A 15,400-nucleotide genomic window follows, 5' to 3' on the forward strand; every position below is an offset into this window, starting at 1 on the left:
GTACTTTGCTATTATAGTGTGTAAAATTTTGTGATTTTAATGAACAAACTTAGTTACTTTAATATAACAAAAGTAATTCAATCACTTTAATATAACAAAAAGTTAATTTTGTGTGAATAAAATAACCTAATATTAAATGGAAGCAAATCTTTCTACTTTCTTCTTAGACCAAATAATAATTAAAAAAAAAAATCTTCACTCTATGCAACAGGACAAGTGTACAATCAAAATACAGCAGAGGGAATCTCCTCTATTTGGATCGCCCACTTCACCTTCAAGAATCTCCTACAACCGAACTGCTGGGCATTGTACATTTTACCGTATTGTTGTTGTAAATGGGTGAAGGAGAAGAGAAATGGTGTGTGGTGACTGGTGGAAGAGGCTTTGCTGCTCGGCATTTAGTGGAAATGCTGATTCGTTATGAAATCTATCATGTTCGCATTGCTGATTTGGGTCCATCCATTAAACTTGAGCCTGCTGAGGAAAAGGGTATACTTGGTCAAGCCCTGCAATCAGGCCGTGCTGTATATGTATCCATGGATCTTCGTAACAAATCCCGAGTCCTCAAAGGTCCATTCTTGATTTGCTGATTTTTCTACTGAATCTTTACTTGTTTTTGACACCCAAAAATGAGAACTTCTAAACTAGTAATTTCTTCTATTAAAATGGTTAGAGGAGGTTACTAGTTCTTGAATATGGTTTTATTGCTTTTTCTAGTGAACTTGCAGTTGGTTTTTCCGCCCAAAAACCAGATACTTTTTGACTCTTGAATATGATTGTTTTGGTTCTATATTGGTTCCTTATTTACTAGTAAATTCTTCTATTACCATGTCCCAAATGTTTAGAGGAGGTTACTAGTTCTTCCAGCTTTAGTTTATCAATTAAGGTTCCATCTGTTTTCAGCTCTAGTGTGGAATCAATTAGGTGATTTGCTATGTTCCAATTGTTTTATATAAAGTAAGCCTTGTATCAGATGTACTTTTGCTGAGTCATCCTAGCTGCTGAGTCATCCTAGTTATTTTATCAAAACTTATCGTTTTGACTTTAGTATCTGAGATTACTTATGTTACATGGAGTATTTGTTTGCGTCCAAGTATCCATGCTAGATAAATGTTACTTGGATATATGCATGGGCGGAGCTAGGGTGGCGGAAAAATTGCACTATATATATAAGGTTAAAAGTTTTTTGTATTTATATTAACTATTGAATCCCCTTAATTCCTTCGTGGGTGTATTTTTTTATTTATTTCTTGAATCCCTTGGTGAAAATCCTGGTTCCACCACTCTAATTTCACATATGCGTATCTTTCAAGATACACTAGAAACTTGCTAAAAACTTGATGTACCCTACCTATACCTGTACCAGATACTAATCTGCCACCATTTATGCCCGAGTCCATGTGACATAGGAGATAGCCCATATATGTCCACCCAAAATCCAGAACTTTTGATTCTTATATGGTTGTTTTGGTTTTATATTGGTTACTTATTTACTAGTAATTTCTTCTATTACGATGTCCAAAATGTTTAGAGGAGGTTACTAGTTCTTCCAGCTTTAGTTTGTCGATTAAGGTTCCATCTGTTTTCAGCTCTAGGTGATTTCTTATGTTCCAATTGTTTCATATAAAGTAAACTTTGTCAGATGTACTTTTGCTGAGTCATCCTAGCTATTTTATCAAAACTTATCTTGTTGACTTTAGTATCTGAGATTACTAATGTTGCATGGAGTATTCGTTTGCCTCCAAGTATCCATGCTAAATAAATGTTACTTGGATATATGCATGGGCGGAGCTAGGGTGGCAGTAAGGGATTCAGTCGCTAAAAAATTGCACTATATATATAAGGTTAAAAGTTTTTTTTGTATATATATATTAGCTATTGAATCCCCTTAATTCCTTCGTGGGTTTATTTTTTTTTTAATTTCTTGAATCCCCTTGGTGAAAATCCTGCCTCCGCCATTGTAACTTCACGTATGTTTATCTTTCAAGATACATTAGAAACTTGCTAAAAACTTGACGCACCCTACCTATACCTATACCAGATACTTATCGGCCAGCATTTATGCCCGAGTCCATGTGACATAGGAGATAGCCCATTTTATTACGTTGTTGTGTCTTAACTTTATTTATTTGATATTCGCAGCTTGTGAAGGAGCTGAGGTTGTCTTCCACATGGCTGCTCCAGATTCATCAATCAACAACCACCAGCTCCACTATTCAGTTAATGTGCAAGGTAATGGGAAAGCTTTATCAAATAAATTTTGAACAAAAACGATCTTTCTGAAGTTAAGGTAGCAGTTCTATTTTCACATCTTTTTAATGCTCTGTTATTGTTTGTCTTTACATGAAAATTTTGTTTCTCTCTTTTTAACTGCATTAATGTTCGTGAAGGAACCCAGAATATAATTGATGCTTGCATTGAGCTGAAAGTGAAAAGACTTATTTACACCAGCTCTCCCAGTGTGGTGTTTGATGGAGTTCATGGAATTCTAAATGGGGATGAATCACTGCCATATCCTGCTAAGGTAGTGCCTCCGCCTATTGTATACTTCATTCAAATGAAAAATATTCCTCGTATAACCATACTCTTATTACTGACAAAATTTTCAGCATAATGATTTCTACTCTGCAACCAAAGCTGAAGGAGAGGCACTTATTATCAAGTCAAATGGTACCAAAGGGTTGCTGACATGCTGCATTAGACCTAGCAGTCTTTTTGGCCCTGGTGATAGGCTGCTCGTTCCTTCACTAGTTGCAGCTGCAAAGGCAGGAAAATCAAAGGTGAATTTAGAGCCTCATTTTGGTTGCTCATGCATCTTTTCAGTCCGTATCACATTCGTGTATATGCAAGCCTTTAGATCCGATACTAGATATGAATACTAGGTCGGATTTATTGTTGTAATAGTTGGAAGCTTGTAAAGCATTGATTAGAAGATCTATCTTGAGGAACTTAACAAGTGATTTGTACATTCTATTCCATGTCACTTACTATTATTGGCATTCTCTGTGGCCAACTCAAACTTAACCTATTTAAAAGGGAGTTGAAGACTGGCCAATTGCAGATGCATTCTACAGTCTTTTCACTATTTGGTTGACTTCTAGCCTTTTCTCTAATTCTTAAACAGTTCATTATTGGTGATGGCAACAACATGTATGATTTCACTTACGTGGAGAATGTAGCACATGCTCATGTGTGTGCAGAACGAGCTCTAGCATCAGGAGGAGCAGTTGCAGAGAAAGCTGCTGGGAATGTAATGTTTCTTTGTTTTTCCATATTCTGTTATGACCTGTGCCATGTGCTTTAATATCAATTGCATTTCTGTTCTTCAAATAGTTTAAGTAGCAGCCTTGATGCTTGGAAGGATATAATATGCAATGTAGTGGAGATTTTTGAGTTTCCATTCAAGTTTCGTCTATTTCTTGTATCCATCCCACATGATTGAGATATGTTTGCAAAAAAGTGATCAACCTGATCTTTGCAGCAAAAAAGCTTGAGCTATCTAGATTAAGTTTTACCTAAATGATGCCAAGTTTTAGCTTTAGCAAATGCATATACTGCATCTAGAACTATAAGTTGGGTGAAACTCATTAATTTCATTGATTTTCTCCTTAGTTTCGATTTTCCACTTGTATGGTTGCGTAAACAAGATATCTTAGCTAGATATGATTCCATGAAAAGCTGAATTCTCTAGGGGTATACCAACTCTGCATGGCATAAATTAGTTTTTATTTCTCTGTTAGTAAGGTCTCCCCGTTTTCTCCCTTTATCTTGAAATCATGATTCATACCCTGAATTAGTACAATCTTCATATTTAGCGGGTTATATATAGACTTATCAAAAAGATTTGTTGGTAAAATAAAATTTATGGCAATAACTAGGAGGGGCACTTGTGCATCCATTGTATTTGGGCCCATAATTTTACAGCAAACAGTAAAATAAGAGCCACCTCGCCGATCTTCCTATTCATTTGCTGGTCAGGGAACTCGCCCCTTGTACGAAGTCATAATTTTGTTTCATCTTCTCTCTCCAATTTAATGTTACAGGAAGCATTCAAAAAGAGGACACCTTTCTTGTTTTCCTTTTCTTTTGCTAGTTGAAAGCAAAAGTGTAATTTCTTCACTCCCTCAATATCTATGTTTTCGCTATTTTAACAACTGGGGATAGGGGTCCGGAATAAAGTTAAATGTCAAAATGATTTAACATTCCCAAAGCATATGAATATGCTGTTTACTTACATGTCATGGTGCCTCTGGAAAAAGAGAAAAGCATGATATGGGATTTTGTTAGATAACTCTTAGATCAAGAAATTATGTTTGCAGGCATATTTTGTCACGAACATGGAGCCCATTAAGTTTTGGGAGTTTGTCTCACTTATTCTTGAAGGTCTTGGCTATGACAGGTATTCTCATTGTTTTTTTTTTTTTGCACACAGTTATTCTTTTTACAATCTTGTTTTCCGTTCTCCTGAAATATCTACCTTGATTGTCTTATAGTGAAAGATATTTCTATATAGAGATGGCAAATGGTGCGGTTGCGGGGCAAACCCGTGCACACCCGCGAAGACTCCAACCCGCCCCGCCCCGCAAAATAAAATTTGCTGTTTTTAACCGCCCCGCCCAACGAAAACCCGCCCCGTGCAAACCTGCCCCGCATATTTTTTTTTTAATTTTTTTTTTAATTTGGGGAAATTATCAAAAGATACCACATTCCAAATTTCCAATGTATTATATTCTTCTTTTTAGAGAAATTTTATGCAATTTTTCTTCTTTTGTTGATGTTAACTCCTCTTACTACATGTAGTTATCTTTTCCTCCTATCTTTTTAATATTAATGCAAGAACGTAGACTCTGTACTACTTGAAGTGTATGTCACTTTCATTATAAATATTGATTAATCGAGAACAACAACAAGCAAAAAGTAGTATTGCAATCGTTTGCAGCAAGAATAAAAGCTAGGACGAGAACGTTGCTTCTTCAATGTTCAAATCACCTTGGTTTTTGCCTAGTATTTCTGGCTTATTACCAATAGTTTGTTTAAGGCTCTAAACTTATCACAATTAGTCCTTTGCTGTCCCTATTGTCTAATTTCTTTACTCATTTTACAAACAAGTTCTCTTTAGAAATTCGTAAACAAGTTCTTTTTTTATGCCCCTAATAACAGTGAAGATTTTGTCATATAACAATTCCAATTTGCTTGGGATTGTAGCGATACAATTATAATATAAGCCTTCCAGTTATGAGACAGTAGAATTCCAGTTACAAATAAGAGCAGAGTATTAAGATATGACTGTCTTTAGGAGATCTGGTAGCGTTTTAGTCTTTTAGGTTTTAGTTCAAAAAATAACAGTCTTGACCCGCGACCCGCCCCGCCCCGCCCCGCGTTAATTTTTTTTTTTTAAAAATTAGAACCCGCCCCGCCCCCGTAAACACTGCAACCCAACCCGCCCCGCGAATGCTCAAACCCGCCCCGCACCCGCACCGCCCCATTGCCATCCCTATTTCTATATTTTGCTACATGGTTGTTCCTCCTTTTTTTGTAACTAGAATTGCTACATCCCTTTAGTGTAATTCTGAAAAAGAATTTGATTACTCGAAAGGTTTAAGTCCACAGATGGAGAAAAGGATATTCTTGGTCACACAGAAGGTTTTGTGTTTATCCAGTACCCTCATGAAATTATATTTAAAGAAGTGTCTTGTTTTGGGACGTAGGTTTAATGAGCTAGGGGCGATGAAACTTTGTTTCTTATGTACAGATAAGGAGCAGCATTCCATATAATCCTCAATGTTTTCTGCCTTTCTCCGCCCTTGATGGAGAAGTTTATAAGAACATTATTATTCAATTTAGGCTTGATGTTGACAATCAAACTTGGCAAACTTTCAGTTTGCTCATCAGAAGAGTCTATGTTTAATGGGTCTGAATGTTTATATGATTTGGGGGGTGGGGGTAGGGGTGTTCCTCTCATGAGTTTGTAACCATAGATCAACCCTTATATGATTCCTAGCCAATTGAGGCTGTGTATTTTTGACCATAGGTATTTGCAGATACATCTGATATATACAACAGCATTTGTCAATTATTACATAAGTTTCATATAAAGGAAACAGTCGACTCCTGCGCAGGGCTGTTCGGAATGGGGGATCGGGGTTTACCAAATCAAACAAAAAAAATTTTGTTTGCCTAATAGTATACTAGATTGCATCTGTCTTCCTTATCCTGCTTACCTATTGCTGTGTATTGTATATATATTCCTGATTTTAGTAGTATGCAGGCCAAGTATTAAGATTCCTGCATCTGTTATGATGCCAATTGCACATTTGGTGGAGCTGACTTATAAGCTGTTCGCTCCTTTTGGAATGAAGGTCCCACAGCTAACTCCTTCAAGAATCAGACTCCTATCTCGCAGCAGAACATTTAGTTGTTCAAAAGCAAGTGATCGAATAGGATACACACCTATTGTCCCACTTCAGGTTCCTGTATTTTCTTTCCAGTCAATCAATTGCTTCTGATAATTCCTCATAAATATTGTTTAGCATACCATGTCTGTCTTAGATACTCCCAACTTTTTTAGGTATTGTTATGGTCTTTTCTGCATTGCTTTCTCTTTTTGCATCTTCTTCGTTGATCTTTTCATATGATAAATTATGGTAAACTATTTCTGCTAAAATGTATTCTTTGCCTTTAATATTAAATGCCAGAAAAATTCATCCATCTGAATGTCCACATCATTACTGCAGGAATGAGCAAATCTTCTGGTCAAATATGTCGTACATGTGACTTTCAACTTGTGTTTCATATAAGACACTGATATACGTGTGTTACATTTGTACCTTAGATCTTTTAAAACCAGTACCATGCTGTGGGGCCTCATCTATTTACAGTTGATCATTTTCTGCTGTTTCTTTTTTGCTTTTATTCTCGCCACATAATTCACGTAAGTAAAGCATGACTCTATTTCTTCAGGAGGGCCTTAGGAGGACAATTGAGTCATATCCACATTTGAGAGCTGAACATGGGCAAGGAAAGGAAGGTCCTTCTAAATCATCTGCATCTCTTTGGATGTTCTTCCTCATGGTAATTTCTATTTCATTATATCCATTTCCTGTGAGAGCAGAACTGTGATAGTGATACCTTACTATTTAATTTCAGAAGGTAATGCAAAGCCATGGTCGTTTTCTCATATGGTTATGAATTGAGTAGGCATGCCTTTTCTGATAAAATACATACTAACTATCATATGAAATTCTTTACCTTTTCTTTCAGTTCGTCCATTCCATTTTACAGAACAGCATTGTGTGGTGATGTATCGAAATATTTGGCACTTGCATGTAGATTTTTGAAAACAACTCCAATAAGTTTCAAGAATTCAAATTCATATAATGATGTTAATTCAAACAGAGCGGCGATACTTTCTCAAATCAAAATATTAATTGATCAATCAACTAACCCCTCAATCCCCAATTACTTGAGATCGACTATGATGGGTTGGCCATGTCCATGGAGATGTAATCCACCACTTGCTATATATATATATATATATATATATATATATATATATATATATATATATCAGAAGTATTGTTTTATATCATTATTGGATGATTACTAGCTGCTAAATAAGACCAAGTGAAATGATACAGAATAAACACCTCAATCCTGACGAAAGCTGAATGCGGACAACATGGGAATTTCTAGGCTTTCTGTTGGCCAAAAGTAATAGGACTAGCTCTATTTGCATCTTGCTGTGAACTGGCATTTCATCTATTAAATTGTGAAATCTTTCATCTGGCTGATGCAATAGGTGGTTTTCTCTCTATTAATTCTAAGCATCCTCGGCACCATTTCACCATGGATTTTGTTCGGCATAGGTATGCACTCTCTTCTCTATCCCCCACCCCCCACATCCATATCACCTGCGCTTCTCTGTTTCTCTTCAGAGCTGATGCAAATAGCACTCCAAACAACGAAAGCCGGGATCCCATGTCTGGTGCTCTGACCATGTCTTGTTTATTATTGCAGGAATCGCAGCTGCCTTTGTTGTGTTCTTTATATGTGACAAAAGGAAGAAGAAATAGATCATTTCATTCAATCATTTACCTGCAAATTTTAGTCTAGTATTTCTGGGAGAACATTCAACTTTAAGGAAAACCAATAATGGGCCATACTGCAAGGGCGCACGACGTCATTCACTCATTGGAGCTTCACTTACCTTGAGAGAAGGTTTCTTAGGCATGTTTTTGAGTTCATGGATTTTGTTTCCGTCCTTGACTGCTATATAGCAATGTGCTTGTTCCAAGCCAGTTTTTCTGTCTGATCCAATGATGCCCCTGCGGTATACAATTCGCCCACCCCTTTGTTTCCTCTAATCATCTTTGTTTTGTTTTCTTGCCAATATTGTTTGTTTAGTACATTTAGCCTTGTTGTATTGCCAATATTGTTTGTTAGGTACAATTGAAAAGAGTGCTAACTAAAAGTTCTTAAAACCTTTGATAAGCTACATGAGCTAGGAGAGCACACAGGGCCTTAGTTCAAGTGGAAAAGGTGGAAGGACTTGTGATTAAGTCACGGGTTTGAGCTACGTGCCATGCGAATTAAGCTTGGTATTTAAGTGGAGTAGGGTAGAGGGGTGGACCCATTATCCGAGTTTCGAATGCTGCAGTTGTTCCTAGACAGATTTCTCGGTCCTCAAAATAAAATAAAATAAATGAGCTTGGAGAATAAACTCCATTTTTGTGACAGTACAATCTTCTGCATAAACATAGCTCAAAAAGTGTAGCTGTTCTTCTCTTGAGTGCCTCAGTATTTTTGTTTAAATTCAAGCTTAGTATCATCTTTCTCATAGTAAAATGGCTCAAGGCTCCCATTTAAAGTTTTCGATTGTATAATTCATTTTACTTGAGAGATTGCACAGTTTTCTCAATTCTTTAAAGACTTCAATTTATTATTTACCAAGACGTGTCCCCTTTTTGTAACCCTAAACCTAAAAGTTTTTTTTTTTTTTTTTTTTTTTTTTTTGCAGAAAAAATGATGTTACCCTCTTAACTTTTACCTCCAATAATGTTAGTGATGAGGTTGACGGAAAAATTAGACGTTTAAAAATAAGGGTAAAATGGGAAAGATGATCCTTTAAAAAAAAAAAGAGAAATCAATGATTGGAAACTTGAAGAGGGGAAAAAAAAAAGATTGAGTGAGAAGGGTAATCAGCAATCACATGGCAATTGAGCCATGATTGGAATGACGACACTTTTTATTGATAAACTCATTATTTTTCGTTTTGCTTGTCTTTGTAATTAATGTGCAGGGGTTTTTGGTTTATTATTAGAAATTTTAGATTTTTATTGGATAACAAGGAGTTTCTTATTTAGAAATTTATTCGAAATATTCAATAACTTGACTTAAAATAATGAAGTCGATTTTTCATGATCATTGTAGTTGTTTAATTTGTTACTTGAAATTTATCGCAAACACCAGCAACAAGAAACCAATTAGAGTCCAATATGCGTTGCACACCAGCTGCACACATAGCTCACCAGTTAGAGTTATCTCTTTTGCAAGAATCCCAGCCGCTTATGAGTGACAGTTGAATAATGGACTGTGGTGCTGCTTTCTTTAACATTCAAATCAAGTGCCATCTTTGTATCTTTCTTTTACACCTAAGAAGCCAAGACTTTTTTGCCTATAAAAGGGAAGGTTATTAGTTCATTTTAGACACACCTAATACACACCAACAAGACTTGAGTATTCATTTCTTGTTTCTTCCTTTCTTCCTTTTATTAAGAGCGTTTTGTATGAGAGTTAAGTGTTGGGAAGCACTTGTGTGAACCCTTTCTTTGGAGTGATCTTGTGAGGTTATTCTCTTGGGGTATTTGAAATTAATTAGAGTGTTTACTCTAATTTTGTACTCTCTTTTGTACTCTTGTTGGTATAGTGAGATTACTCCTCTCCGCTTGTGGACGTAGGTCACTTTGACCTAACCACGTTAAATTTGTGTCTTCTTTATATGCTTTAATTGCCATTGTTATCAACTTCTATTGTCTTTGTTATTGTCATTATACCGTTGTTTGGCTAAATTTTGCACTACCCGAATTTCCGATCCTAACAAATTGATATTAGAGCCGGATCTAACCGGGTTTGTTTCAGTAGTCAATATGACTTTAACAAAGACTTATGTTGAGAAATTTGACCGAAGTGCAAACTTCGGAATGTGGCAGTTAAAGATGGAAGCTATCCTAATTCAGGATAGCTTAGACTTGGCATTGCAAGGAAAAGAGAAAAAGCCAGATAAAATGACGGACGAGAAGTTTTCCATCATAAACAAAAAGGCAAAATCAAGTATCATCTTAAATCTCTCAAATGAGGTTTTACGTGAAGTTTCTATAGAAACCACAACCAAAGGCATGTGGGAAAAATTGAAAACTTTATATATGAAGAGGACGGTGGAAAATAGACTTTACCTAAAGCAAAAGCTGTATACAATTCGTATGGGTGAATGTACATCTATTCTCTCTCATCTTGATACCTTTGATTCCATTCTTATGGATTTGAGTAATATAAATGCTGAAATTAAAGATGGGGATCAAGCCGTGTTACTGCTTTGTTCTCTACCCCCATCATTTAAGCATATAAGAGATACTATGCTTTATGTAAAGGATAATATCTCTTATAAGAATATTAAATCTATCTTAAAATCAAAAAAATAGATAGATAGTGATATTACTGGGGAAACTAGTAGAACTCAAGAAGAAGTTGGCTTGTTTGTTAGGGGCAAATCCCTCTAAATCCAGATACAATAATTTAGAGTGTCGCTATTGTCATAAGAAAGGTCACGTTATCTCCGAATGCTATAAGTTGAAAAATAAGGAAAGGAAAAATAAGCACAAAAATACTGACATTGCCGAAGCAAGTGTAGTTGTTGATGAGATTGATGAAACTATTGTTTTAGCAACTAATAATAGTTTCAAATCTAACAATGAGTGGATTTTAGATTCGGGTTGTTCTTATCATATGTGTCACAATCACAATTTATTTACCACATATGAATCTATTGGAGGTGGAATTGTCTTGATGGGCCACAATGCTGCCTGCAAAGTTATTGGAAAAGGTACAATCAGAATCAAAATGCACGATGGTGTGGTAAGAATTCTCACCGATGTTAGACATGTTCCTGAATTGAAGAAAAATCTCATCTCTTTGGGCACTCTAGAATCTCTTGGGTGCAAGTACACAGGCGAATGCAGAGTTTTGAAAGTTTCTCATGGTGCTCTTGTGATCATGAAAGCACACAGATCTGATTCATTGTATACTTTATTGGGATCCACTGTTACAGGCCTTAATACATTTTCGGTATCAGATAATTTGTCTGATTTTGATGGCATTAAATTTTGACATGTGCCCGTTGGGGCTTTTACGGAGAGGGTGGAGCAAATTTACTACATCAACTAAAATTAGGCCAAGGTGGAGATTTGTAATTATGGCCAATATTTTGGCTAATGGATTCCATCATAAATAAGCATGCTTGCAAAGTAGACTTTGTTGGTAATATTCTTTGGGACCTAAAAATATTGAATTATGTGATGGACATCATTTATACAAGTTGTATCTCTTCTTTTACGCCCAAGAGGCCAAGACTTTTTTGCCTATAAAAGGGAAGGTTATTAGTTCATTTTAGACACACCAAATATACACCAACAAGACTTGAGTATTCATTTCTTGTTTCTTCCTTTCTTCCTTTTATTAAGAGCGTTTTGTATGAGAGTTAAGTGTTGGGAAGCACTTGTGCGAGCCCTTTCTTTGGAGTGATCTTGTGAGGTTATTCTCTTGGGGTATTTCGAATTAATTAGAGTGTTTACTCTAATTTTGTATTCTCTTTTGTACTCTTGTTGGTATAGTGAAATTACTCCTCTCCGCTTGTGGACGTAGGTCACTTTGACCGAACCACGTTAAATTTGTGTCTTCTTTATATGCTTTAATTGCCGTTGTTATCAACTTCCATTGTTTTTGTTATTGTCATTACACCGTTGTTTGGCTAAATTCCGCATTACCCGAGTTCCCAATCCTAACAACGACAAAGGCATATGATTAAGATTCAAACTTTAAAAATAAATGCGACATGACCTAAGGACCACATACACTTGCACCCATTTATCATCCCGGTATACAAACTTACAACTTTCCCATTTAAATATTCTAACTTATATATTTGAACAATATTAAATCACTTTGTTTGTTGACTATGCGTGTGTGAAGATAATATAGCTGACATGGCTAAACTGTGTTCAAACCATACTTGAAAGGTGCGTGAATATGATATTTTGATGGAAAAATTATTAAAAACTATATAAATAAGGAAGATATAAAAACAAAAAATAAAAAGAAAAACCCAACACTTCCTCCCACCCATCTATCCTTCTTGTCGTCCAGACCCCCACCTTTGCTCCCCATGCCTCTCTTTATTCCTTTTATTTGAAAAAGAATTTAGGAATTCTTCTTTTGAGTTTAAGAATCTTAAGAGGGATGAAGAAAGATATATAAAGATAACCACAATTAGAAGTTGGCAAAATCGTCGGAGAAAAAAAGTTGACTTTTTTAGAATTGGCAATTGGCAGAACCGGTAGTAAGAATTTGGTTTTCCTGTTAATTGGGTCTGAATTTTCGAATCAAAGAAGACAACCAGCTAAAACTTTTCCGTTAGCATTTCTCTTTTTAGATATGGTCTTTGGGTGGTTTCAGATGAGGAATTTCGGAAAAGAAAAGAAAAGGATGTGAGTTCATTTTTCTGGTGACTTTGCATTTTTTCCGGTGGTTTGAAGGTAATGATTCTTGGGACGAACTTAGTGCATTGATGCTGATTTTGCTTGTGGTAATGTGAATGTGAAATCTAGGTGTTTTGGATTGTGAATTTCAGATTTTTAATATGCAAGCCTAGAGTTTTAGAATTTGTCAGGTTTGTTTCTGCCGGTTGTTGTGGTCATTGATGACAATTAGTAAAGACAACATAAAAATGGCGAAAAAGAAGTGGGTTTACAAGAGAGGTGGGGTGCACAATTAAAAAATACTCCTCCGTTCACTTTTACTTGTCACCTATGAACTTTGCACATCCTTTAAGAAATAAAAAATAAAGTGCATAACTTACAATGTTACCCATATTAAGAGCCCGTTTGGACATAGGAAATTTTCCCCTTTTTTTCCAAAAATTTTCACTTTTTTCCGAAATCAGTATTTGTTCATAAAACTTTAAATTTTTACTTGAAAATGCATTTTGAAAATTTTCGAAAATTTGAAAAACTCAAAAAACTGTTTTCCAAAATTTTCAATCAAATCACTCACAAAACTTCAAAAACAACCTAAAATTATATTAATGCCCAAACACAACTCTAAATTTCAAATACCATTTTCACTTGAAAAATTTTTCCCCCTTATTTTGAAATTTTATAATTTTTATGTCCAAACGCCCACTAATTGATGCAGATTTTTATTTGAAATGAGTAATTAATACTGTGAGTATAATAGGAAAAAAGAAATTGCCTTCTCTTAATATGCTAAAAGTAACAAGTAAAAGTGAAAATCTATTTTTAGAATACGTAAATGTTAACGAAGGGAGTATTTGAAAGACTAAAAAATTGAAGATGTAGCAGCTAAAAATGTGACGTGCCATATTTGTTATAGCAATTGTGGAACACGCTCACTGAGAGATGTTTATTAATAGTCATCCTATGAAGCTTGAGTGCCAAAATGGGAAAGTTGTAAATTTATATGCCGGAATGACAAACGGGTGCAAATTTAGGTAGCCCTTAAATTATTCTGCCAAAAAACAAATGCACTTAATATTTTATATCTGAATGATTAAGATTCAAACCTCCATTAAGTGCAAACAAATGAGGCATAAATATCCTTCCTAGACCAACAAAACGACCCCAAGAACCTCATGAAATTTTGCATTGTTACAACATATAATGGTGTAAATTTTGTGCTTCGTCCGTTTCTCTATTAGTAGTACATGCCGTTTTTCCAACCTATGATTATTATGCAGCGACTTGGGGCTTAATTAAGAGGAAAAAAAAATACAGACGAGTCAATTTGAGATCACAAGAAAATTGTTGCTATGAAATCAACAATGTACATTTTATATTTAAAGTAACGTCAAAATGCCGTCAAGAATTTGATAATTACACTAATTGTCTGCTTATAAATAGACCGAAAATCTATCCATGGGACTTAATAAGAACCATTCATTCTCGTGCAACATAAAAGATCTATTCATTTTTATGTAATAAAAAGATATGATTTACATTTGCCTGCTTAACAGGTAGCAAAAGAATGAGTTGTGTACGGACTTAGTGCTTGGAGGCTCTAATTCCAACTCGACCAACGTCTTACAATCTGTAACGATCCGACCAGTCGTTTTGCTTTTTACGAATCACGTTCCCTTAAATAAGACTTTCCATACGTACTTTTACTGTTTTATGACTTGTGGAGATAGTTAGTTTGTGATTTGGAAGGGTTCAGGTTGAAATTGAAACACTTAGTTCCTTAGGTTGGTTAAAAAGGCCAAGTTTGACTTCGATCAACATTTTGAGCAAACGACCTCGGAATCAGGATTTGACGGTCCCAATAGATTTGTATGATGATTTTGGACTTGGGCGTATATTCGGATCGGATTTTGGATAACCCAGGAGCGTTTTGGCGCATAATAGTGAAAATTGGTTCTTTGAAGGGGTTTAAGTTCTTTAAATTTGGTTTAGAGTAAGTTTTAGTGATATCGAGGTCCGAATAGAATTCCGCACCAGAAATAGTTCTGTAGTGTCGTTTAAGACTTGCACATAAAATTTGGCGTCATTCCGAGTAGTCTAAGTGTGATTCGACGCGTTCGGAGAGATTTAGAAACTTGAAGTTCATAGTTTGATCCAATTTGATTTTGGGATGTGATTTTTTGGTTTTGTTTTTATTTTACGTGTTTCAAGAGTTTGAGCAAGTCCGTATTATGTTTATAGACTTGTTAGAGTAGTTGGACGGGGTTCCGAGGGGCCGGGTGCGTTTCGGAGCGCCCGGAGTAAAGTTAAAACACACTAGATTTCTGCTTCTAGTTTCCTTCTTCGCGAACACGGACAGACCCTCGCGTTCGCGATGAAGGGTACTGTGGGCTGGGGGATTTTGCCCTTCACGTTCGCGGAGGTCTGGGTCCTCTAGCCTTCGCGTTCTTGTGACCTGGCTCGCGTTCGTATAGAGGAGGCTGAGCTGGTGGCCGCTGATCATTCTTCGCGTTCACGAAGAAGCCCTCACGTTCGCGTAGGGTAGACCAAACGTGCCTCTGCGTTCACGAGGCTCATGTCACGTTCACGATGGGTAACTTTCCTGTGCCTAGGTCGTTTGTCTTCGAGATCGCGAGGCTTCTTCCGCGATCGTG

General features: G+C 36.0%; 1 protein-coding gene across 1 annotated transcript; it reads left to right on the top strand.

The window, feature by feature from the left end:
• The first annotated feature begins 163 nt into the window (after window positions 1–163).
• Window positions 164–8,480, top strand: LOC107795373 (3beta-hydroxysteroid-dehydrogenase/decarboxylase). The gene is made up of 10 exons (XM_075249678.1): window positions 164–570; window positions 2,143–2,232; window positions 2,391–2,524; window positions 2,610–2,780; window positions 3,125–3,250; window positions 4,320–4,399; window positions 6,269–6,467; window positions 6,961–7,071; window positions 7,799–7,865; window positions 8,017–8,480. The coding sequence occupies exons 1-10, from the start codon at window positions 336–338 to the stop codon at window positions 8,070–8,072; spliced, it is 1,269 nt and encodes a 422-aa protein (XP_075105779.1). The 5' UTR covers window positions 164–335; the 3' UTR covers window positions 8,073–8,480.
• Window positions 8,481–15,400: the final 6,920 nt, after the last annotated feature.

The sequence above is a fragment of the Nicotiana tabacum genome, chromosome 3, assembly GCF_000715075.1.
Source record: "Nicotiana tabacum cultivar K326 chromosome 3, ASM71507v2, whole genome shotgun sequence".
Taxonomy (NCBI): domain Eukaryota; kingdom Viridiplantae; phylum Streptophyta; class Magnoliopsida; order Solanales; family Solanaceae; genus Nicotiana; species Nicotiana tabacum.

Coding starts and splice junctions, on each gene's coding strand:
- LOC107795373 (XM_075249678.1), top strand. CDS start 336: ATGGGTGAAGGAGAAGAGAAATGGTGTGTGGTGACTGGTGGAAGAGGC. Junction 2,781..3,124: donor CAAAGGCAGGAAAATCAAAG/GTGAATTTAGAG, acceptor ATTCTTAAACAG/TTCATTATTGGTGATGGCAA. Junction 7,866..8,016: donor ATGGATTTTGTTCGGCATAG/GTATGCACTCTC, acceptor TTATTATTGCAG/GAATCGCAGCTGCCTTTGTT.